At 35.8% G+C, this 27,230-nt stretch overlaps 2 protein-coding genes across 2 annotated transcripts in view; one reads left to right on the forward strand and one right to left on the reverse strand.

The window, feature by feature from the left end:
* Positions 1-24,648, reverse strand: part of LOC120625550 (glutamate synthase [NADH], amyloplastic) — an 81,271-nt gene extending 56,623 nt beyond the window's left edge. The window contains exons 1-3 of the mRNA XM_039892602.1: positions 24,463-24,648; positions 21,442-21,551; positions 19,457-19,587 (exon numbers count right to left, since the gene is read on the reverse strand). Of these exons, the coding sequence (XP_039748536.1) occupies positions 19,457-19,587; positions 21,442-21,549 (239 nt within the window). The 5' untranslated portion in view covers positions 21,550-21,551; positions 24,463-24,648. The remainder of the gene's footprint in view (positions 1-19,456; positions 19,588-21,441; positions 21,552-24,462) is intronic.
* Positions 24,649-25,758: 1,110 nt separating this feature from the next.
* The window catches only part of LOC120625551 (all trans-polyprenyl-diphosphate synthase PDSS2), a 31,397-nt gene continuing 29,925 nt past the window's right edge, over positions 25,759-27,230 (forward strand). The window contains exon 1 of the mRNA XM_039892604.1: positions 25,759-26,291. Within this exon, the coding sequence (XP_039748538.1) occupies positions 25,987-26,291 (305 nt within the window). The 5' untranslated portion in view covers positions 25,759-25,986. The remainder of the gene's footprint in view (positions 26,292-27,230) is intronic.

Consider the following 27,230-nt stretch of genomic DNA (forward strand, 5'->3'; position numbering starts at 1 on the left):
CCAGCGCTACCTTATCTCTTCCGTACCTACTTATTTATTAACCAGTCGTTGCCCGCAACTTCGTCTGCTTACAAATTCTGACCGATTTTCCAATACGAAGTTTCATGAAGGGTAGAATGGAAGTGCTACTGACTTATTCAAGACACTTATACAATTATTAATTGTATACAGTGATAAAAATATATTTAAATTCTTGCCTATATTTAGAAAATAAAAGCTTCTCAGTAGAAAAAAAACAAATTTATCTCTAAAGCAAATCGCAGGAAGGTTTTCGTAGAAAATCTTCTATATACTAAAATTTAAAAAAATCTGGTAGGTAGGTATTTTGACAGTTCTCCATAATGTTCTCAAAGGTGTGTGAAGTCCCCACCAATCCGCACTGGGCGAGCGTGGTGGACTACGACCTTAACCCCTTCTCATTGTGGGAGGAGACCCGTGCCCTGTCGTGGGCCGGTAATGGGTTGATATAATGATGATGATGATGATTATGATGTTGATGATTTCGGTATTGCTGATTATTTTGGTTATATTCAATTTTATGTATCTACTTATGGTACTTAAACATAAATCCCGTGGAGTTAAGAAGAGGAGATTTGGAAATAAGGTTATCTCATTGGCTTTTAAACATGTCACATCTCTTCACTGCTCGTCTCACTCTGCGAAAGGTCGTTAAACCTCCCCCGCGGTCGACGTGCGGCAGCTTATGTCTTATCATTATCACCTTCGCGTCTGCGGATGGAATGTTTTGATGATAACCAAATGCGCGGCAAGTGATCGCGAGACGTAAGATAACCTGTATCTTTTATCTTCATTTATCTTGTTTATCTTTATTTATCCTGTTTATCTTTATTGTCGCCGGTTGTAATATAATTTGTAATTCCGCTAATACATTGATGACACTGATGATATATGTTATCAATTTATCGTATTATATCGAGAATGGATGGACTGTATTGATTGATTCTTGATCTAACATACGTATACGCGAAAAAGTTCCTTTATACAGCTTTCCCTGACCGATTTCGGGCACGGTGGCCGACCTCCGGAAGGAATTTTCCAACTACGCGGGAGATATTACAGTGCAAAGTGCGTGCGCAAACACCGGTGCACTCTCTATTCCCGAACTCTCATAGTCCGATGGGATGGTCCGACACGGCCGTAAAGAGATCATGCATAGGAACGACAGCTTAACATTTTTTTTTTTATACTCTTTATTTGTACACCACTCAAACAAAGAAACAAGACAAAAAAAGAACAAACACATGAAGAATGAAGCAGGATACAAAAGGCGGCCTTATCGCTAAGTAGCGATCTCTGCCAGGCAACCTTAGGATTAGGAAAACTAAAAAGAAAACAAATAGGTGCTTGCTTTCCGAGGCACGGGGGTGAATAACCGCAAATTTTCAATCTTCGTACTGGAAATAGGAATTTCTTGACAGAAAAACTCAACACCATTAATTGGGATTGAGCCCAAACCTCGCGATCTGCAGTCGAACATGCTCGTCACTGAACCAGTGGCAGTTCCTTAATATTAATAAGTAGAGGTGCTATTTTATTGGGTTATTAGGTAAGCAAAACGGACACATAGCCTGCAGAGGGCTCCGATTTCTGACGTCATCCGTACGTTGGCCCATATCATGGGCACGGATAGGATTCCAAAAAACTAAGCCAAGAACCGAGCCCTCGCAGGATCCACCCTTAGGTCTACGTCCCTCGTTTCCCCCGATGTCGGCGCGCTCTGGGACTCTCTTCATGACAAGCTTTCGCGCTCGCACCAACCCCCTTCCGAAACATTAAAAAAAAAACTAATAGCCTATTTGTACTGGCCTCCCTTTCCCGGGGACACAGTTCATTTCCGGCACGCACGTTATGAGCGCTTTTAATTAATGCAATTAAACACCACGTGCTTTAATTTGAGAGGAAACCTGCATGCCTAAGAACTCTCCATAATGCTGGAAATCCGCATTCGGCTAGCGTGGTACCCTAAAACCTTCGGTATAAAACAAAATGGTTAGGATTGTATATCTCAACGCAGTGAATACTCATCCTCATCATCATTATATCAACCCATTACCGGCCCACTACAGGGCACGGGTCTCCTCCCACAATGAGAAGGGGTTAAGGCCGTAGTCCAACACGCTGGCCAAGTGCGGATTGGTGAACTTCAAACACCTTTGATAACATTATGGAGAACTCTCAGGTATGCGGCTTGAAACGCACATAACTAAGAAAGTTACAGGTTATGGGACTCGAATTCGCCTCCCCGAAAGTGAAGTCGAAATCCTACCTACTGGGCTATTACAGCTCAATCAATACTCAGCTAGGCAAATAAGTAGGTATATGACAGACCGCACTAGACAGACGCGTGTTCTTTATCAAGTAGAGTAATCTCTTAATCGTTTTATGAATTTTCACATATTTTTAGAATAGGTATTAGACATTTTCTTGGCTTACATATTCGTTGTTCAATGTCTTTGTGATGTTTGTCAAGAGCTTATATATTTGAGTTATTTTGAAACAATATAAACTCCTTAAAGGCTGAAGGTTTCAGCTTTAGATTACCTCTGCGTATAGCGTGTTCTTTTGATTTCATAGAATTTTTATTTTTATATACATGCTCTTTTAATTTAAGGCCTTCGAAAATTAGGTCTTATTATAAAACCTTCATTTATATCAAGAAATGGTTGAATCAACAAACAAAAAGTCACAACACAGTTCGCTTACGAACCATCATATAATGACACTAAAATTATGAACTGTTGAGTTTGACTCCACAAGCAAGTATATTTTTAAAATTGGCGTATTTACCTTACAATGTCATAGAAAGAAGTTGGTTTGCTTAAAGTAATTAAAGTAATTATAACTTACCCACAGAATTAAGAACATACAGACACCGTGTTGACGTATTTACCTACAATGTCATAGAAAGAGGTTGGGTTGCTTAAAGTAATTATAACTTACCCACAGAATTAAGAACATACAGACACCGTGTACACGGCTTATATTGAAGCAACACTCCACTTTAGAGTTGTTTCTCGAAGAAACGGTTTGTCACTTCATACCATTTAGCTGGTGAAAGTAATTATTTTACCTCCATTGGTTAAACGTTTACCATAAAATTGGAAAATTTGGAAAAGTTTGTGAGCAAGCAACATTCCGTGGGTGCAAAGTGAGACGTGCGCTGGGCGTTTTTACTGTTTGTGGAATGCACTGCATACAATCAATGGCTGAATGAGGATTCTGTATGTCGTTAATTCTGTGAACTTACCGTGGTTTCACACGGAATTTCAACTAATCAATCTAACTTTCAAGAAAAAGCAAATAATCTAATTACGATAACTGACATAACTGATAAATAATAACTAAGCTAATCTGTATTTTTGTTTTGTCTGCACACGGGATTTTTTTGTCGGGTGTGCAAAAGATACGTCGGAACGTACCGAGAATAAAATACGTCACAAAATAGATAATAGCGCAAAAATACATACAACTAGGCACGTGTGCAAAACTCTTTATAAAAAATATAAATTTTTGTAAACTGGGTGCCTGATGTAAGATTCTCGACCTACGTTTGCTTATCCGGTCGCTTGATAGTTAATATATCGAGCCTTTGCCGACGAATTAGCGTAATCGACAAAAAAAAAAAATTCTAAAGGAAGGTTTATTTGATATGTTGGATACGCTTATGGAGCGGTAGAGGTTCGATATAACCACCCAATATCCCACTGTAAGTTAGCATGGTGGTAAGTGATGATGCAGTATGAGAAGGTAGCGGGCTAACCAATTAGAGGTTATATTAAACCTATACCTCTAATCCGTTTCTGCGCGTCATCGTACCGGAACGCTAAGGCGCTTCGTCGCAAGAATTTTTCGGTAGGGTGGTAACTAACCTTGGCCGAATACTCCCACCCGACTAGACCGAGGAAAAATTACAAATTCCAAAATGGTCCCGCCTACCAATTGTCCGCTGTGGAATCCACAGCTCTCACCGCTGTGCCACGGAGGTTGTCAAATGCATTAAAACTTCAAAGCGGATTGCATGCCAGCTGCATACAACTAAACGACAACCGTGCAGCTTAATTTTGATGCTGTTACGAGTTATGAAAACCGCATAATAATGCTTACAAACTGCAATATTGCTCTATCTCAACTATGCGCCAATCTTGTGTATTGCAGCTATTGGATGCAAATCATCTCACCTTAGAAGAAACACCACGTTTGCACGCCGAAATAGTTTTAAAGTATCGTTTTTTTTTGTATAATGTCTATGTTGTGTGTGCAATATCCAATTCAAAAAAGCTAACAAACAGAAATTATAAAAAGGCTCTCACGATTAGAATAAAAAACTGTAAGTATTTCATTCACAAAAAGATTTTACTTATAAATCGTCCAGCTACTCAGCAAAATAGGCATCTGAAATCTGTTTCTACTGATGTAGGTTAAATATATATAACAATAGATGGGAAAGTTTATGGTACTTAATAGATTACCTACTGCGTGCTATGTAAGTAACTAGTATAAGTGTGTATGAAACTCCCTTGTTTTTCCGGCTTTTGTTTATAAGTGCAGAGCAAATGTTTACCCTCTCATATAGCAGCGAGTAGTTACGCCCTCATCGCTATCTCTAGAGAATATTGTCGACTTGAGTAATTAAGATTACGAGTATCTTAAAGTTATAAAATTACCAATCACTTAGATAGAGTTTATAAAATACATAAATATAAGAATTTAGTTCTACAGCTAAATATGCCAGCGAGCAATGTTTGCTTAATTTCAATACTATTTTTATTTTGTATTTTTTTTTACAAAACTTTATTGCGCATCCATCAAAACGATACATTCTATATGGTGTCCAACTATGTAGGCGTCATGTCCATTTAGCGTAGGGCATAGGTAATGATCAATAATGCGACAATATAAATAAATAAAAAAACTGTAAAATAATGAAAGATATTTTAAAATATTATTAGAACTAATGCCTTACATGAAAGTGTGCATATGTATTGAATTACAAACTAAATATAGTTACAATAAAGCCTATAGTGACTCCATGTTTAGACCTCTGTTAGTTCAGAAGTGGGATCAGATAAACAAAATATAAGAAGGTAAGTATAAATATAATAAGGCTAGATTACGCACAGCTAATCTCTAATATTTAAAGTGTTCTGGATAGTATAATATGGTCTTTATATTATGATATAATTGATTATAATGATGGAATAATATCATATAATGATGGAATAAAATTATAAAATGATGGAATAATATCATAAAATGACAAACATAAACAATGTATTAAGTATACACTGTACAACACAACAGACATGTAAAACATATTTATAATACATAAGTTATCTAGGGCGGGAGTGGGGACGTGTAAGAAGCGACAAAATCGATAAGATCTGAATGGCCCAGTAGAACATTTCGATACGGGATACAGACGAATTATGTAAGATAACTTTAGCGAACCAGTTACGTTTAATGGAACGTAATCTTTAAACCGGCTTTTTATTGAGTGTCACTACAAAGCTGACTGACTAAAAAGTAGCCGCAGAATTTGCTCAGCGCCGGCATGAGAGTGAACAGAAGACTTTTATGCCACCATGCGAAAAACAGCAAAGTCAAATTCAAATTCTAAATTTCTTTATTCATGTTGGCCTATCACTGGCACTAATGAAGCGTATTATGTTTACATAATTGTAAGGGGATGGTGATAACTTTGTTCGCCAACTGAAACCTAAAGCTATGAGGGTTCCAAATACACCAGTGGCGTGCACTGGGTTTCTTACCAGGGTACAGGTACAGCAGGAAAATTGCATAAAACAGCAAAAATCCTCCTTTATACGAGTTATATATCAATTTTAGGGTATGCAGTGCATTTGTGCATCTATGAAGTGCACGCCACTGAAATACACCCTGGTCTAAGAAGAGCCCACAACAAACTTTGACGGGTAATTTTTTTTTTCTGCAAGCTTACGTTTTATATAAGCTTTGAGCTTATTGAGAGACATCTCAAAGATTTCATTCGGTAATTTGTTAAAAAATAATATACAATTGCCCTTGAATGAATTGGACGTAAGTACGAAAGTAGACTCAACAATCCTAGAAAACTTTATATATTTTTGTGCGGAATTAAGAGATACTACTAACATTAGTTTTGGAGGTTTCTTCTTTTATGTAATACTTAGCATTAGTTGCACAAATAAGGAATTTATTCATTATTATATATTATATATTATATATTATATAAACGATGATGATTCATGATACCTGTTAAACGCGCTAACCTTAACAGAATCTGCAGAGATTTAAGAGTAAAAGAGCTGCTGCATAAATCACAGCATTGTTACATCACCATATCAACTGAACGTGATTTCAAGGCCTTGTGCCGGCTGTGTCCAGAGGCTTCCTGCGATCCATTTTGGTTTTATTTCAGGCCGATATTGAAAACACATACAATACTAAACAATATATAAAAATAACTTAATATAATATAGCATTTATTTTGACGCGCTTCCCTAAGCCTTCCCACCTAGTCTTAGTAGTGTAGTATAGTATAGTGTACAGTAGTTATCACTTATGTCGAAAATCGTCATCGTCTGTCTTGGGGGAATGCAAAAGTTTAGTTTTTCCGTGTAACCCCAACGGTTCTCCGACATAAGTTCTTTTGTTTTGGGGATAAAAAAAAAATGGACATTACAGCTCTGTGCCCACCAGATACCCGCTATGCTGTTGTTACGTATAGAAATAAGGATGGCGTAGGTAGGAACCAAAGCTGTTCGTTTTATGAATTGAATGAGAGAAGTTCGCGATTCGAACAATAGCTATTCAAATTCAATTGGAGCGCTAAAAATAAATCTTTGTACGGACGAGTGTCTGCGTATGGCAGGCATCCTCTCATAAACATCAAACCAGAGTCATAATATATTAAAGAGGCAGTCTTTAATTAAAACTATTTCAAGCGTTTATATTAATAACGTCGAAAATACTGCGACAATTTTTAAAACCATTACTGTTGTAAATTTTCTGACAGTAGTTGATGTATTATTACGCTCGAAATTAATAATTGATATTAACATAAGTTTGAAACGGCATTAGATTGAATTAATTAGTTGGCTATAATTTTATTTTTTTATTTGACGGCCGGTTGGCGCAGTGGGCAGTGACCCTGCTTTCCGAGTCAAAGGCGTGGGTTCGATTCCAACTGGAAAATGTTTGTTTTTTTTCGGCTATTACTATAGTAGGTAGGTTTAGCATTTATAAATGGACGTACAGCTAAAGCCGCAGCGATGGTTTCTAAATAAAAATAAAAAAAGTATCGATATAGCTATGCACGGCTAGAATGGGTAGCAGACATTTTTCTGCGGTACAATTTTATTTTCTCCAACTCTCCTCTCTCTCTCGCATTGGCACACATGTGTCTAATATCCAAATAATATAAGTGTAAGAATACACGGGATTAAACTTTCCTATTCCCTGTTGCCGTGCATTGGCTGGTAAATTAAATGTGACTAGTAAATCTAATCCTCTGTAAGGGGATTTTCTATTTATTATATATTTAAATCTGACTGGTTGTTCTATGGCTTACCGAATTCATATAAGACAAAATTATTTCTTCAGCTTCATTATTAGTATAGATTTACCTTATATATAAATGATATTCTTTAATGTAGGTACTACACCGCAATCGTTCGGATGCAAGCAGTTGTCGTGAAGCCTAACCGGTGCTAACGAGATGACGGTTGCGACAAAAGACGTACAAGTAAACAACAAACCGATTCTGGGTTATAACTACAGTGACTCAGTATTTACCGACATTAAACTTGCATTAAACTATTTATAAACTACAGCAATCATATAAACGGCGACTTTTTTATAGTCCACAATGGCGACGTCATTATAATGTACGTATATCCAAAGCGTGTACAAAAACACTTGTGATAAAAAAAAAGTGCAATGTCGAATTTAATATTGATATTGTTATACTTTTCCGCTAAAGTGAATGGAAAGAACAGTGATTGCTAGTGCGACCGAACCGCTCACATCAATAAGTTTCGTAATGTAATGCATTAAGAAAGTTTTCTTAAAATGAAAACTTGTGCACATGCGTTTCATATTTATTTTTTTTGCTATTAATTTGGCGAATTGCATTTTTTTCACAACTCCCTCAATATGGGTATCAAATGAAGAAACTTTACTAGCAGAATAATGTACACTATTTTAAAAGTAGGTGGTTTTAAAATTTTGATTAAAAATTTATTCGACAATTGACACTAATAAATCTCTATTTGCCAGCGTACGAATAACTATTAACGGAAACTTTAAAGAATGAAGACCAATATTAGAAATGAGAAAATTCCAATTCCCACTCTAGTGAACGCGAATTACATTAAATCACGCGTAACCCATACTCGATACGTCCTTGAATCATTTTACAAGAGCGCAAAATAAATTAATGCTAACAATTGATAGCTAGGGTTGTCACTTGTCAGTCAGTGGCTACGCAGTCTGGTTGGAGGGCGCTCCCAAGTCACTAAAATTTAACCTAGTGTTTCTAATAGCACCACAGGCCCTAGAGTGAGTGAGGGAGTGAGGGAAACAAAAAATTTGCAGATAACTTAGGCACTTAATGCAACTTAGAAGCGTTCCTACCAAGCGATTGTGAAGGCAATTCAATTTTTTCATACCTTGTATTTATTCCAATTAGAGAATAGGAGTCTGAATGGCCTATGTTATTATAGCGCCCTAAGAGTATAGCCAACGTGCATACTTATCTATGTGAAATACTAGTATTAAAGACATTTGAAGTCGATTCAAAAAGCTAGCTGCTGAAGCACTATTCAAAAATACTCCATCTCCGTGTACGTACGTACGTACATACATAGACTATGGTTATCCTAGGATAAGTATTTAACTGTTTTGTTTATAACTAAACGTGCGTTATGTGTACGTAAATAATTATTGAGTATCTAAGACCTTTTACAGCACAATACAATATAATATTAATAATGTTTATTTTCAAAAATCTTAAGTCTAAACAATATAGTAAAAACATTTCTTTTTTTTCAATTTCTTATTTTATAGGATGGGGCATCCATGAAATTTTAAAAAATTATATTACTACAAGCTTCTGAAGCTAAACTAAGAAACCTTGTATTTCAGCTTCAGTGCCTTCACCCCCTAGGGTTTTTGATTATTTTTAGCTTAAATATTAAACATGCAGTTATAATTACTTAATAATAACAGGAATATACTAACGGGCTAATTGATTTATAATTTTTGTAAAAGGTTGATTATAAATATGTTATATACTACTTGTTCCTCTCTATAAAATAATAATAAATATAAAGCTGTATGTCTGTTGTGTTTGTGTGTGTGTTGTAGTGAAGAGAGTGAGTGTATTACTGTATTCATTAATGAGAATGAATGTGTGTAAAGGGTACTTTGTAAATAAAGTTGTTAGTAAATAAATTAAATTTTGACAGAAACTGGGTGCCCTTTTTATTTTAAAATAGTAAGTAGGTTTTCAGTATCGTCATATGATAAACTCTTTAAATATGTAGTTATGGCTTTTTTACAATTTATTTTGTTGAGAGGGTAGATGTTCGTTGACTCAATTATTTTGTTATACATATGAGGTCCCAAAGGAAACAAAAGAATTTTTTGATAAATGATGATGTTACTACTGTATGTTTTTTGCGTTTATTAAGATGGGCAGTATCATATGTAAGTTCAGCAATATACTAACTCCCTGTTCATATAACTGCAACTAATATTACCTTAGCATGCATAAATATATTATGTAATATACTATATGCGTTAGGCAATATATCAATTTTATCCTTAAGTAAGGTAATCTAACGATGGAAAAATCAGCCCTAAATCGTTTAATTGCTGAGTAAAATTATTTTATGTTTATACAATTATTTTTTATTTATTGATTATGAAACACTTTGTTAATTTGCATAATATGAAATCTAGAAAACAATCGCAAACCATCAAGCAATAAACTACCGCTTAAAACAAGAAAGTCATACCGATATTGACAACCCTGACTTGTAATAGGTGCAAATAATTATGCATGCACGCTAAGGTAATATTAGTAGTTATTGTTATATGAACGGCCTGTTATATATTGAGCAGGAAAATGTCTTTGACACTCAAGAATTCTTTACGAACATATAACACACGTTAAGTTATAAATAATAATAATAATCTTTATTGAAAGGTATAAACCCAGTTACTAAAATAAAAAGAGATAAATTTCGATTAAAATAAAAAGGCAGTTTAATACTTATCCTAGGAAAACCATAGCCTGTACATTAGGGTGGCGCAAAAAAAACGACTATTTTTTTTTTTGAGTCTCGGATGAAAAAATGTTAGTTTTTGATGTTTTAAGAGCCCTCTCCGAAAAAAAAATTTTTAAGAGGTCACTCCAAATTTTTTTAAATTTCGAAAATCGTCGAAAATCGTTTTTTGAGCTGTCCTTTGGAGAGGGCTCTTAAAACATCAAAAACTAACATTTTTTCATCCGAGACTCAAAAAAAAAAAATAGTCGTTTTTTTTGCGCCACCCTACTGTACATGGAAATGAAAAGAAGCACTTGAAAAAAGAGAGAAAGGAGTGGAAAGATGTACTTTTGACGCCTTTTGAGCTTAAGGCTGTATGTTCGATTCCCACACCTGAAAAATGTTTGGGTAATGTTTTTCAGTTAGCCTATCAGTTATCTTAGCACCCATAACACAAGCTACGCTTACTTTTGGGCTAGATGGCGATGTGTGTATTGTAATATATTTATTTACTTTGCAGAAGTGATAGTGAAGTTCACGATCCATAAAGAAAACCGAATTAATTTGCAAAAAAAAAAATATTTTGCTACTTTCTGCCATATTAGATTAATTTCTTTAGGGTCCGAAATTTAAGTTTAAATAAGTTAAATAAGTATACGAAATGCATAATGGCATGCACTTTATAAGTATATGCGTAGAAGCACTGCCCATCTAAAAGATATGTCACACTAATAAAAACCTTCTGTTAATTCCACAATAAAATTTGGTACCCACTAGACATAGTTGGATCGGAATTAATCTGGTCTTTAAAATTGTTTTGACGCGAATCCGACACGATAACGAGGATAGTGACCTTGTTGTTGTTAAATGAATAATCAGCTGATGTAAAATTGTTTTCAGTTTATAACGGCAATCTTAGTGTTTAGATGTCAGTTTCCACTAACCCAGCCCAGTTAGTTCAGCCAAATTGTATACCTACTACGTATTTGTTTGTTACACGCACCTCTAACGTTTCCAAGTTATGTACGTTTTAAGTAATTAAAATATCACTTGCTTCAACGGTGAATGAAAACATCGTGAGGAAACCTGCGTTCCCGAGAGTTTTCCATAATATTCTCAAAGGTGCGTGGAGTCCACCAATCCGCACTGGGCCGGCGTAGTGGAGTACGGCCTTAACCCCTTCTCATTGTGGGCGGAGACCGATGCCCTGTAGTGGGCCGGTAAATGGGTTCATGATGATGATGAGTACAGCACATTTGCAAACAGAACAGATGAGGTGAGTATGTGAAAACGAATTCCTAGAGTTCGTCTCGCCGAAGGATGTTTCTCAAAGGAATTTTGTTAAGAATGGGTGAGCGTTTATTTTGTTCGTTAACAGAACGTACGAACATCAGAATAGCAAGCTTTTGGCCGCTCATATAATGTGAACCTGAGCGTCATCAGGGCGGTCTAAAAGATCCGAAACTATTGTACCTTACTATTTTCTGAGTTTTGCTCGCGGAATAATGTTTGGTTAGCGATTCAATGTGCTTGCGTTACATTCGTTACATTCTAGACAAGAAGAATTTGCGCAGCGATTGCTCCCGAATCGTAGCGTCCTTTACACAATTGTACTATTGAATAGTGCTGACTCGCACAAGGCTTTTCTTTGCTCAAGTACTGGATATACTAGACAGGAATATAATAGAATGAAAAATAAATTCTCTTATAAGTTAAAATTGTATTATATAATATTATTTACAAGCTACTGTCTATAAGCTTATAGATACAGGTACAATAAGAGCTAGCCCACACTGCTGAAGAAACCGCGCGTTGTTTTTTTCGCAATTCGGAAATTGTCGATTCACTCACGTACCTCGTAGAGCAGGTAAAGCTTATAGTCCTGCGCCTGATCTCTTTCCGGTCCTCTCGGACCTCTCTCATAATTAGACGGGCCGGCGCCCGTCTAATTATGAGAGTGAGAGAATACAGAGTGCATCTATGTTTGTGCACTCTCTTGTGAAAAATATATTTATTTATTCAAAATTCATGACATTTAAAGTTGCGCAAATATTTGCAGTATGGAGGTGAGTGTCGCCCTAAAGAATGTGACAAAAATCGCAGGGAAATTTATTCGAAGTACGATTTACGAGCCAACTACGAGAAAAATCGCGTCGCGCGATGTGAATAAATTTATCGTTACCCGCGTCGCCGGTCGCCGCTACCCATACCTTGCTTGATATATTTCCGCACTCGAATATATCGTGGCGAGCGTGTCACGTTAAATTCCGTTCGTGGAATAAAAATCGCGCGGACATTATCCGCAGTACAGGCTAGCTCTAAGAGTTCGTAACCAAACTATAACATCAAGCGAGGCAACTGCGTAGTAGCAGTCACGATATCTATTATCTAGTTGCAATTGCCCGCCAGTAGGTCATGCGACAATACAACTGATTGGGCCGGGACGACTTGGTACGGGGTGTCGCGTTCCGATTTACGTGACTTATTTATCGAGCAATTGAACTACGACCGATTCTTTTATTGAGGTCGCTTTATAAATAATTTAAGGTCAACGTCTCTGTCGTCTCCAACGGACGCTGGGCATAGGGGCATAGACCCCTTGGGGATTTCCATACTCTACTGTCTCTGCTAGTTTTATAACGGAGATCCCGGGTTCACGATATAGGTAATTTTGGAATTCAAAATTTCAGTTTTTTTTTTGCTCAGGCCTGGTAGGAAGCTTGTATGACTTGTATGACTTAGAATTTGGGTGTTAAAGTCGCTCAGCGGCATGTATTAATCGGTAGGGTAGTAACTTCTTGAAACACATTTAAATTCCGCCATGGACAATATTATTGGATCCCAAATATAACTAGCGTAAATTATAAGTAGCGTCAGTATAATATAAAGGTTTTTTTTTTAAATTTGGATGTAAATGAAAACTTTCGGCATCAGAATAGATTGAACTAATTAACATAACTGATTTGTAAAAAAAAATTATAAGAATATAAGGTATTATTGTATTGTTTGGTATTTTAATTACTTAAAATGCACATAGCTTAGCAAAGTTAAGGTGCGAGCTGAGATTCGAACTCTACGTTGTGCATTGACGTTCTCAAAAATATATCAATTCAATAATAATATTAATAATAGAGGTAGTATACGGAAAAATAAAGTAAAATAATATGTATAAAATTATCAAACGATACAATAGAACCACCACCACATAGAAAATATATATATATATATATTTGCACGACAACAAGCAATTAGTCTAAAAGATCCGGAATGATTTTTTATTAATAAGTTTCTTGAATATCCAAAAATACCTTTTTAATGGCATTCTTGAACGAAATCATTGACTTCATCATACGGGCTGGAGGTGCAAGGTCATTCCAGACCTTACAGGCAGTACTTAAAAGTACCACGAAAAGCAGCAGTAATAATAACATAAACTTAAGCAGAGTGCGGTATTTCCAGCTGGAAACTCTTAATGTAAAGCGTAGGTACTTCAAATGCAAATAAGCTGTAACAAAACGCACCATTGAAATTGTTGTTACGCAACTTTCAAGGGCGCTCGTGGAAACATGTGAACATCACATAGCGCGAGTTGTTCATATGTAGGCATATACTATCTGTTGCCCGCTTTCTTTGTCCACATTTTTCCAAATTGACCGACCGTCTGCTTTCCTGGGACTAAAAGTAGCCATGTTCATTGAATTAAGAATATACAGAATCCTCGTTTAGCCATTATTCTGTGCAGTGCGTTTTTATATTAATTTTTTTTTTTGACAAAAAAAACAATGGAAACACTTCGCACACGTCTTACTTTACACCCTTGGAATGTTGCTAGCTCACAAACTTTTTCCCATTTTTCCATTTTGTTGAACGTTAAGAACATTAGATTTGGGTAATATAATTACTGTTCGAGAAACCAAACTAAAGTTTCTGATGCTTCAATATAAAGTAAAGCTTACATATAAACAACTCGTGCTATGTGATGTTCACATGTTTCCACGAGCGCCCTTGAAAGTTGCGTAATAACAGTTCCAACGGTGAGCGCTGTGAATTTAAGTAGGAGGTCCCGGGTTCGATTCCCGGCAGGGGTATTTGGGGAATTTATGATTTCTAAATTGTCTCTAATCTGGCCTGGTGGGAGGCTTTAGCCGTGGCTAGTTACCACCCTACAGACAAAGACGTACCGCTAAGCGATTTAGTGTTTTAGTGCAATGTCGCATAAAAACCGATTAGGGGTAAGATTCCATACTCCCTAACAGGTTAGCCCGCTACCACCTTAGATTGCATCATCACTTACCACCAGGTGAGATTGCAATCAAGGGCTAACTTATAGTGGACAAAAAAAAGTCGTGTACACGGTTTCTGTATGATCTTAATTCTGTGCCTGTGTTACAAATTAAGTTGATCGGTTGCTTAGTTAGGATGTAAAGGAAGGACAAACAAACAAACAGTTCGGATATACTAACACAATATGATTTATTTATATGCGTTAATTTTACCCCCCTTCAGCCATCTATTGTTATTATTAGCACTTCGATATGGAAAAATTTGATAAGATAGTGTAGTGGTTTGTAAACACAGACACTAGCTGTTATCCGCGACTTTGTCTGCGTTTGTTAACGGTTTATCCTGCAGCACTGCTAGCTAGCATGGGCATGAGACGTTTTTGTCTCCGGGAAAGGACAAAATGTTATCTTCTTCCACAGCTTTACAAACTCTCAGAGCATTGGCGTACGCGTGAAAATAATATCCAAATGGTAGTGATAAACGGGGGTAACTTCTCCTATCTCCGGTAGTCGTGATTTGGCTGGTGGGCACGTCAATTTTATTCCAAACTAGCTTTTGCCCGCGGCTTCGATCACGTTGAGTTCAATTTTTGATTTGGGAATTTTTAACTACAAAGGTTTAAAAAAATGTCTTGCTGCTAATAGAAAAATATGAACGTACATTACTAAAACAAAATCAGAGACCTTCATATCAATTTTCATCCTCTATTTGATGCAAAATAAATTGAGAAATGTAGAATTTTATACAAACTTTCATCCCTCATTTATTATACCTCTTAGGGTTGGAATTTTCAAAAATTCTCCGTACGTTGTAATAGCTAACTGTGTGAAAAATTTCATCTCGATCCGTCAAGTGGTTTGAGCTGTGCGTTGATAGATCAGTCAGTGGTGGTATTCCCTGTTTCTCTTGTTTCCACCAATCCACTGGGCCAGCTTGGTGGACTACGGCCTTAACCTCTTACCATTGTAGGTGGAGACCCGTGTCCTGCATTGTACCAGTAATGAGTTGATATAATGACGATGCCTTACTGTTACCAGTGGCGTGCATAGAGGGTATGCACAGGGTATGCAGAGGATATAAAATGAAGAAAATCTCCTGTACGAGATATAAATACTTAAGGGTAGGATTTTCTTATAATTCTTACAAATCGTATCCTTAAGTTTTTTATAATTCGTACTCAAGGTTTTCTTCATTTTATATCCTATTTTATATGTATGTATCAACTGAAATAAACTCAGTATACCACGTAAAAGAATAGTAGGTAGGTAGGTAGCTAGCCACGCCGATTATGATGTTAGCATCAGATCTTCTAGCTTCTTGATTGACTCGTACGCGAACGAAGTCGCGAGGGTCCGCTAGTCAAATAATTTTATTTATTGTTTCACGTTATATTTACGTGAATATGTAATTACATTAGTTAAATGGTGAACCGCAAACCTCAGATACACAGTATCGCGTTACAAAATTGCTTGCGTATTGTTTTCAGTGAGCCAATTAAAAAATTACTCCAGTGCCCTTATGACAATAATGACTACGATAGAAAATTATCGTTTTCATTCCTATCTGAAATCTGAACGAACCGTATACACTATAAATCTATACATTAGTCCTTTTTGTTTGTTTGTTTGATAACTTTATTGCACATGCCGCTAAGCGATTTAGTGTTCCGGTGCGATGTCGCGTAGAAGCCAATTAGGGGTATGACTACCATACTTTCTAACAGATAAGCTCTTTACTTATTACTTACTCTGATTAGTAAATTAGAATATTAGAAAATCTTATATCTTTAAACGAGCAATTCTTATATATATGTACTTAGAATCTCGGAATCGGCTCCAAAGATTTTCATGAAATTCAGTATACCGGTGGTTTCGGGAGCGATAAATCGATCTAGCTAGGATTCATTTATATTGGGATCTCGGGCAAAAACTGCAAAAAATATCCTTTTTGAAACATTCTGATGCGTGCAATGCGTGAACGGTAAACGTTACGCCAAACGTGTAAGTATATCGGAATTGTCGGAATTGTTGTTTAACTTTAAACAGTCCGCGATAACATACGAATATTTTTTTAGAAGGGTTCATTCGCGGACGAAGTCGCGCGGGTCCGCTTCTGGGTATTTAATACATATAAAATTTTATAACAACGCATTATCTGGCCAAATAAAGTTATTTAAATATCACCAAAAAAATATTTCTACATAATTAAAGAAATGCACATAATAAACATAATTACGTATGGAATATTAATAGACTCATAATCGGACAACCAATATTCACTGAACATTAAAATTGGAGGAGTGAGCCCGCCGACTTTGGCAATTGAAAGTGTACACTGTCAAACCTTATAGCTAACTTCAGGGTGTCGATGTTTTGTGACGGTGTGCGCGCGCATCGTACAAATTTACTCTCATAACCTTTCCCTAACGCTCCAAAAGAATTATTACTTCAAAATCAAGTTTCTTATGAAATGTAATTCTCCCTATATACTCGTATATAGAAACTACAAAGTAAGAAGCCGGATTGTCGGCGTTCATTGCCGCATAAATACGAAAGTGGCAGGATAGTCGACAGATACAGTCGGCTTGAGCGACCAGTCAACAATCTCTAGATATAACCTTAGCCAGTGGCGACATACAGGGTATGCACTAAGCGGACAGAAGGTATAAAATAAAAAAATCTCCAGTCTGAGTTATAAAAAACTTAAGGATAGGCAGGAGTGAGGAGATTTTTTTAAATTTTATATCATCTGCATACCCTCTATGCACGCCACTTACCTTAGCGCATAAAGAAAATGATATTTCCAGGCACTTCTAGGTCCTGATAACAACAGATATTGGCAGTGACATGGCTACTCCAGTTTCCAGAATGACTAATCGATATCCGTCGCGGTTCGTTGGCGGAATGCCATCTTAATGCGATCCCATTGTATCTACTTGGCAATGAGCCAGAAGTTCTAGACGTAACCATAACATATTTCCATAAATTGCACTTTTTTGCCTGCTCTTGTGCTCAACGATAATCGGGCAAGTTAGGGTGAACTCGCGTAAAAGGTGAGAAGCCTTTTCAGTTATCGTCGTAATTACTTATATCACGACTCTTACAAGTTGCAGTAATATTATGAAAATTAAGCTTAATTTGCTATAGTATAGTTTTGTATAGTATAATAGTATATATATAGGAGAAACTGTATGGTGTTATTTATAATTTCTGTTACAGTAAATTTATAAAGTGGGTAAATAATTAAACTTTTGATATTCATGACATTGAGTTTGTGGGTATTTTGGTTACTCGAACAGGCGGTTAGTCACTTCATACCATTTAGCAGTTGACAATAATAATTTTACCTTTAATGATCTAAACGTATAAAGGGGGGAAACTGGGAAAAGTGAGCTAGCAACATTCCACGGGTGTGAAGTGAGATGTGCGCGGGTCGTTTTCCCTTTTTTTGAATGCATGCAATCCATTTACATCAAAATGTCACAAAAGCGTTCAAATTCAATATAGGTAATAGAGCTACAAAAAGAAATGTGTGCAAGTTTACAAATATTGAAGTCATACATTGTCTGTTAAGAGCGAGGTTCGTTTTCATCATATCGACCCATTACCGGTCCACTACAGGGAACTGGTCTAATCCAGCAATAAGAAGTGGCTAAGGCCGTAGTCCACCACACTGGCTCAGTGCGGATTGGTGGACTCCACATACATTTGAGAACATTATGTAGAACTCTCAGGCATGCAGGTTACCTCACGATGTTTTCCTTTATCGTCGAAGCGAGTGATATCTTAATTACTAAAACGCACATAACTTAGAAAAGTTAGGAGTTGCGTGCTCAGATTCGAACTCTGCTTATTTAAATATTGCAATTCGAGTTTGATCGCAAGAACTATGGCAAAGAATTTAACTCGTCCAGAGCACATGTCTACTACCATTGCCTAAGCCAGTATTATTTTAATATAGTTGACGTTATGACCCAGAATTGTAATCCTAAATATTTGGGTGTCAAGTTATTTCTTATTATGGTCGTTGTATTACTCTCAAACGAATATCATTGGACGATCACGTGTACCCGTGTATTACAAAAGTTCAAGGAGGCCATAGATTAACCTTCATTTGTTATCTCTGACTTCGGATTTCGTTTACATTATGAATGTAGGCCTAGGTCAAAATTTATTGTAAGGGAAGACTGTTCTAGAAGTTTACGAATAAATTTGACTTGAACATCTACCTACCCTAAACACGGATGGACAAATGTTTAGGATATAATGGGGTTATGATCAAATAGACACTGTTCTTTATATTAACACTTGGATTGCGAGAAAATAAAACAAGACAGAAGTAAATGTCTCTTTAAAGTGAAATTTAACGAAAAATTAAACGAAAAGCATCTAAGCTATATTATGGTAGGTTTGAGGCAATTAGGGCCTTACAAATAAATGTGGCATAACCAATATGGGTTAAGAACCCATCAGCATGCTATACATTGACGGCCGATTGGTGCAGTTTGCAGCGACCCTGCTTTCTGAGCCCAAGGCCGTGGGGTCGATTCCCACTACTGGAAAATGTTTGTGTGATGTGTCTGAATGTTTTCAGTGTCTGGGTGTTTATATGTATTTTCTAAGTATTTATGTATATAATTCATAAAAATATTCATCAGGCATCTTATTACCCATAACATAAGCTTACTTACAATACTTTTGGGCTAGATAGCGATGTGTGTATTGTTGTAGTTTATTTATTTATTTATATATATGTTGAGTATGCACGCACGTCTATTGGATATCATAGGTGCAGGTCCTTACGATGACTCGTAGCTAGATGTTAAAAGATGGCTCCATTCTACGTTATTTATTCTCGGGTACAGTCTACTGGGTACTACTTACCTAAGCTGAGCGCAGTAGAACTGGTGCGGGATGGCAGTTAGAACGCCGGCTCCGTCACCAGTGTCGTTGTCACAGGCGCACGCACCTCGGTGCTCCATACGTTTTGCGAGAGTCTCAGCATCTCGGACGATCTGAGAGATAAATAAAACAATTATCATTTGGGTACTACTAGCAAAAACTGATTCATCTAAACTGTGTATTTATTTAATTCGTTAATTTAATCAAACAATGCAAGAAACTTTCATAGGAAGGTGAAAACATACACTCATATGTCTGAAAAGTTTGATATGGTCATAATGGTTTTTTTTAAATTTTCAATTAATAAAACTTAAAACAATGTCACTCTTGTATACGGCTTCGCATTACAGCAAAAAGTATTTTTTTACTCCTGAAGGCCATATATAGATAGCTTATATATACTTTTTAGCCTGTGAATATCATAGGTTTTCTAAAGATTCATAAAACGCAGACGTAATCGCAAGCAACAGATAGGAATATCTATATTGAGAAGATGCTTTTATATCCAGGAACTGAAATAGTTAATATAGTGATACATGTTCTCTCAGTGGAGACACGGAAGGGCTGCCAAATCTAACTATAATCCCAAGAGACAAGTCACTGGAAATAATACAAGTGAGCAAGTGCAGATACCGATGTCATGTTAGGGAAGTGTAAAGTCCAGCTGTTTTAATAGACCAATTTTGACAATTTATGTCTTGCCATGGAGACGGATGAAACACCGATACACGTAATGCTCCAATGCAATGGAGTAGCAGACGGTGCAACGGCCCATGAACAGAAGAAGAAGAAGATGCCATGTGGAGACGGTGGAAACGAAAAAAAATATTGACAACTCCCCTCCTCTACCCACGGTGTCGTACCAGGCGTCTAATGGAATATAACAGAAAACAGACAGCATTCCCTGTGCTATTACTACAAGCTACTGCAATCACCACCCCGTCTGCCCAGAGTGGTAATTATAGACCAATCCTGCTCTTGAAATTAAATATACCAGAACTCTAAATAACTCTGAAGCAATGTAGAGTTCTTATATATTAAAATCGCAATCAGGAGGTTCATAAACTGTCATACCCATTAGTGATATACATATTGCTCTTGACTATTAGTTTTAGGTATAGTATAGTAGTTAAATGATTGAGGTGTTTAATTTTCTTTTTTTTTTAATTCCTGTACAGCTTTGACTGCAATCTCACCTGTTGGTCAATGACAATATAGTGTCAATGGTATGATTGGATGGATGGTATATTGACCGAATTGTTTCAACATTGTGTAAATATTCAAAGTAAACCATAGAATTTGACGGCCGATTGGCGCAGTTTGCAGCGATCCTGCTTTCTGAGCCCCAGGCCGTGGGTTCGATTCCCACTACTGGAAAATGTCTGTGTGATGAGCATGTATATTTTTCAGTGTCTGGGTGTTTATATGTATATTTTAAGTATTTATGTATGTTATTCATAAAAATATTCATCAGTTGTCTTAGTACCCATAACACAAGCTACGCTTACTTTGGGGCTAGATGGCGATGTGTGTACTGTCCTAGTATATTTATTTATTTATTTATTTATTTATAGAATTGGTGATAGCCCAGTTGGTAGGAACTCAACTTCACTTTCGGAGGCAGAGTTGGAATCCAAGCACGCACATGTTACTTAAGTTATGTGCATTTTAAAGAATTTAAATATAACTTGCTTCAATGGTGACGGAAAACATCTGAAGGAAACTTGCATACCTAAGAATTCTCCATTATGTTCTCAAAGGTGAGGGCCACCAATCCCCACTGGGCCAGCGTGGTGGGTTACGCTCTTGACCCCTTCTTTGTGAGAGGAGACCCTCGCCCTGTAGTGGGCCAGGAATGGGTTGATATGATGATGATGATGAATCCATCAACTATTTTATGACTTTCGTGAAGACTATTATATGGAAGCTGTATTTTAATTGAAGCTATATTTTCAATGAATACTTACTTTATGGGAACGTTTTCCGTCGATAGCAACAATGAAACCAACACCGCAGGCTTCGTGCTCGTTCTGTGGGTCGTACAAGCCTTGCTTGGGCGGCCCTTCCCACTCCATACCTGTAGCAGACACAAGAAATTATACACTCAAACTGAAAATATTTCCAATACAAGTAGGCTATTGAATCAGGTCATGAATAACTGTAGCAGCGGAAGAGCTGAGGAAGTGACAAGTGAGATGGTGATAACAAAGAAAAAAAATAGCAGACTAAGTTTGTTGTGGGCTTGTTCTTAGACCAGGTCGCGTTTGGAACCCTCGTAGCTTTAGTTTTAAGTTGACAAATTTAGTTATCGCTCATTATTCGCGTTATCGCATCAACTCACTTCTATGTTATATTTTACATGTAATGTACGCATCAAAAGTGCCATGTATTTGCCTATTTGAATGAAGAAATATTTGACTTTGAGTTTGCTGCGGCTTTAAGAGACATGACTTATTCAGTTTCCTTTGCTATGTTGCAATTCACGATTAGTTCTAAGAGTTGTTGAGTTCTGTATAAATTAAATTTTATACTTTGACTAGTGTTTTTATAATAAACTTTTTCTAATAAAAAATATCTGTATAAATAAGATGTTCTTTTTTTCTTTAAATATCTCTCAAGAACATTTTACATAGGATAAACATTTAATCAGTAATATGGTTGAGAATAACTTCTTTTTTAGATATGAAGAACTGTATAGATTACTAAGAGTTTAAGTTCTTCTAACCTCATGTTTAGCATAAAATACTTGTAGGAAATCATGGTACTCAAATTGAACTGTTCAGTGCTATTTGAGGACTAAGGATGACAACAGGTTGCATGTTCCTGCCAGTCACTCGCATGCGTATGGAAATTCTTTTACAGTCAAGGTGGTTATACTCTGGAATGGATTACCAAGAGACATAAGACAGTCTAAATCATTAAGCATCTTCAAAAGTCGTTTAAAAGAATATTATTTATCTGCAGAGTCATAAACTAATATGTTTGCTCTGTATGTATTTGTGTATATTTATATTTATATATATATATATATATTTATATATGTATGTATTTATTTCTGTATTATTTGTATTTGTATTAGCTGTTTATGTATTATTGGTATATATAGTAGATGTAGTTTATGTGATATATTTTTAAAATTGCACTATCCCGTTTCCATACTCCTTTTCTTCTTTCATTAAGGGTAGTCTGGAGGAGATCGCTTAAAGTTTTAAGACCGCCTTTGCGCATTTTTATTCTTCTTATATTTATGTTTTCAATTTATATTATAAATTGTGTGCAATATTTTATCTATCTATCTATCTAAAATTGAACTGCTCCCTACTTTAGTTCAGGTTGCAATAGCAACAAGAATAAATTCCTTACCTACTATTGAAGCAGTTGTTTAAAATATGCATTTTAATATTTTCCGCACAACAGAACCATGAATTTGTTTCAGTTCAAAGTCAAATATTTATTTTTTCAAATAGGCACATAGATGGCACTTTTGATGCATATGTAATGTATGTATAAAAAATGTGTAAGTTGTCTTGACATTCACAAAATTATGGTATGATTGCTGCAAAATTATTCACAATAACAAATATGTACTAAAACTGGCCTTACTGATAATCCTGAGTTAGTAAACTGATTATGGTTTGCGGAGGCCTAAACAATATTGTTCTGACCCCCTTGAGTTTCATCAAACAAACTGGCAATTTCCTGGTGTCTATTTACAACTGGCAATTTGATTAACACAATTCCTTTAAAATGCAAAGTCCCTATTAGGGAGAAGACTTTTTTATTTCAAAATTTATATTAAACAGTGGTACTTTTCTATGTTGCTTATAATAATAGAATAATAATAACTTTTAATTGTCTCATGATTAAAAATTTAGAATAAATAAATAAATATTCTGTCTATAAACTGAAGGTGTATCAATTTACTTTTTATTTTCAATTTACGTAAGTTTTTATGTATTGAGATCCAATGAGCTAATTTTGGACCGCGCATCTCCTGTCCCTCTACCTGAAGAATGTTGTTGCCAGTATTGCATATTCTTTTCCAGAAGGATGCTATAAATACCCTGATAATATGCTTTCACCAGAAATATTTTTTATTTGTGTGAGATATCGCATTAAATGATACAGGTTAAAGGATTTACCTTTAAATAATAGTTATATTAAATATACACCCCGTATGAGTTTAAGCGGAAAGCTCAAGAGCCATAATCAGTTTAAAAAAAATGCCAGTAGACAAAGTATTAAAGCAAAATTAAAAAAAGAAAAACCCAATTATTAATTAATTTGAGCATTAACTTTGTTTGTAGAGGTTTAAGGCTGACTAAGGTAATTTTTTTTTTTTTATTTCAAGAATGTTCGCTTTTTGATATGTGAACATTTTTGTAGGAATACTTAGAAATTATAATATCTTATTGCCAAAATATTTCTTCTGCAATGTTTATACCAAATAATAAATGTATAATTTTTCTCTTTAACAATATCATAACCATAACATGAAAGCAATTTTTTTGTTGCTCATGGTAGGTACTATTTTGAAAAGTAGTAGGTAGGTAGACGAAGTTGTTGAAAAATTACCTTAAACTATGAACGCTGATAGAAATCTTAACCTCATCACAGGACAACTATAAATAAGTCTGCTGTAGCTACAGCTATCGCTTAAAGCAAATTTACCTAGTCTAACTAGGAAATGATCATAGTACAATCAATAAACAACTAACTTATAAAGAAGAAGATAACGGATATTATTTCGAAAACAGAATACGATGTTCTAAAAACTGCGCAGTTCTTCGACATACAGTGGGTGCTTTGGGAATTGTATCTCAGAAGGTATCTAAGCAAACATTTGATAGGCAATGTATGCCTTGTAGTTTACTTTAAATTTAATGCAGTTTTTACCACGTATGCAAATACACGTGGGCCTGTTCATATGATCGGTGGTCGGTAAGTTGGAGAAAATATAAAACCTAAAAGTGCACCGAATTCCTTACCTCAAAGTAGGTTCGATAGAAAAACGAAACTGCACGGTTAACGCACTATTGCTAGCACTTTTACAGACAGATGCTGTAGCTAAACAGAAACACAATAGTTATTCTTAGAATTTGTAATAGGTATCTGGAAAACTAGAAAATGCCGGCAAATAGTAGTGACCCCTTTCAGTCGACTACGCCAGCCGGTGATCCGCGATTGACTGATTGATTAGAACGAAATGGCGACCGAGATTTGGTTTTAATGAATGAATGTCATATGGAGGCTTCTGATTGGTTAAGACAAGGTTATGCTCAAGGTGAGTGTTGCTATAATATTGAGGCGGTCTTACCGTATGTACATTTAGAAATAGATTTATAATCTAGGTTGCCTCATTGCACCAATTTTCGTATTATCTTTTCAAAAATATTATAAACACTGTTACTGGGTATTACGAGATATAATATGTATAGGCATTTAAAAGTATGTTGGAATAATAAACTTACATACTTAAAACATTAACCATTATACATTTATAATTTATAAGTTTGTCATGTGTGTGTGTGTGTGTGTGTGATATGCGCGCACGTGGTTATATCTGTGTGTATCTGGCATGGATGAGCTGATTCTGTTATTTGTTTTTCTTGTTCTTAGTTACGTTTGATTAAAATAGGTCCAATATTGATGCCGCCACAAAATTAGGATATTAAGTAATTATTCACAATTCCCTCAATATGGGTATTAAATTATTTACATTTCACTTCTTCTAGTAGAATATTATGACAAATTTAAAATCTAAGATAGCTACCATAACATGCCAGATTAATTTTTTTTCATTTTATGTCATTTGAAGTTCAAATAAAATTTTATTAACCTATGATAATGTTTTTAATCTTCTGATCAAAGCACACTATTTATTATATTAAGAAGGCATTCTTTACCTATATCCTTTAGTTAAATCAACATTAAATAATTAAAAATACCATTTAAAAACGTTCAAATGATTGTTTGTTAAAATGTTGTACTAAAGAAAACGTTTAAAATTTAATTTATTGTATTTAGACATGATTGCCGATCCTAGAAATCATAGAAGTGTTAATAAATTTTACATGTTTTCGTTTTGCATCAGAATTAGATTGTGATTATAAAAATTACATTTCGAAATTATTGAGTTTAGAACCACGAAAAATAGCAAACACTAAAAACCTGGCAACATTGTGCTTCGCCCTTCCATTCAATACCTTTTCATTCAACAGTGAATCGCCATTCAGTGCCAATTGACCAATCGTATATCAGTTAAATATTTTAGCGGCAAAGAGTTGACCGTTCGTAATGTGGCGCGTACATAAAACGATTTACGAAATATCCATTTACGTAAACGTTGCTTAAACTTGCAAGTTTCGCAATAGGATATCTTAAACTTAGCTCTTTGCCAATACGAACATTAATATTTGGATAAGGCTGCTGTATGTGTGTTCAGAAATTCTAAAAAATAATTGATTCGATTTTGAAAATTTGTTTTCGGTCGTATTGTTTTGTGTGCAAAAATGAGTTTCAGTTGCTTACGATGTGTTGTGCGTTACGATTTAGTGAAAGTTTGTTCATCGAGTGCGTTGGTTACGAAATATTTAGGATCCTCGCGTGAATTGAGCACGAGTAGCAATCTTCGGGCTGTTGCTCAACAGAATACCAAGCCGGATTGGAACCGTGCTGTAAGCGAGGCCGAGAAGATAGTCGGCTATCCAACTTCTTTCCTGAGCCTGCGATGGGTGTTGAGCGATGAAATTGCCAACGTTGCGTTGCATTTGAGGAAACTCGTCGGCAGCAATCATCCTTTACTGAAAACAGCTAAGTTAGTATTCTTTTTTTAAATATGTACACTACTACTTAAATATATATGATATTCAAATTTAGAACTTTTATTTACTCAAATATACTTACTACCATATTAATAACGTCCTCCCTACTGTACATAAGCTGCCTCTCTCATAGTAGAGACGGTTATAAAGTCAAATTCAAGTAGGCCCATAGGTGGCACTTTGCATTCGTACATTACATGAGAAGTACACGGTAGTGAGATGATGGCGATAACCATATTCGTAATCTTAAAATCAAAGCTACGAGGGTTCCAAACGCGTCCTGGTCTAATAGGAAGCCCACAACAAACTTAGCCGGGTGTTTTTTTTGTTATTACCATCTCACATTGTAAAGCAAGTACGTGATAATAACCGGAACAGACGACGGCTTTACGTACTCTCTAGGGTCGAACAGAAAAAACACAATAGGTAGGTACTTTACAATTTCGGGATTTGAACCCTCGACATCATGAATCCGTATTCGAACATATGGTAACCAATTGATCAACGAAGAAGTTAATAGGCGTATAAACTGCCAAACTGCTATGGCAGTTTTACGCAGCGTACCGAAACGCTAAATCGCTCGGCGGCACGTATCTATTGCTCTAAGTATCGCCAGATTGCCTGCGGGATCGTAGCCAAGCAAGCCGAATGCAGATTCTAATTTACGTAATTTTTTTATTAAGTCTCTTAGTTTTTCATTAATCATTAAAAAAAAATTGTTTCCCATTACTCCGAAATTTGCATTTAAATAAATAATCCGATGTACCCAACTATAGCCACAGTTAATTAAGCGGTCGCTACTTAAACGTGTGTGTACTTATGTACACGCGTTAGAAGTTATACGTTGGCTTAACAAAAATCTTTCCAAAAATTTTATTATTCGCCTTATTCTACGTTTGTAGAAAAAACGACACTAACAGTAGAAGAAGGGT

Source organism: Pararge aegeria, chromosome 8 (genome assembly GCF_905163445.1).
Source record: "Pararge aegeria chromosome 8, ilParAegt1.1, whole genome shotgun sequence".
NCBI classification, from domain to species: domain Eukaryota; kingdom Metazoa; phylum Arthropoda; class Insecta; order Lepidoptera; family Nymphalidae; genus Pararge; species Pararge aegeria.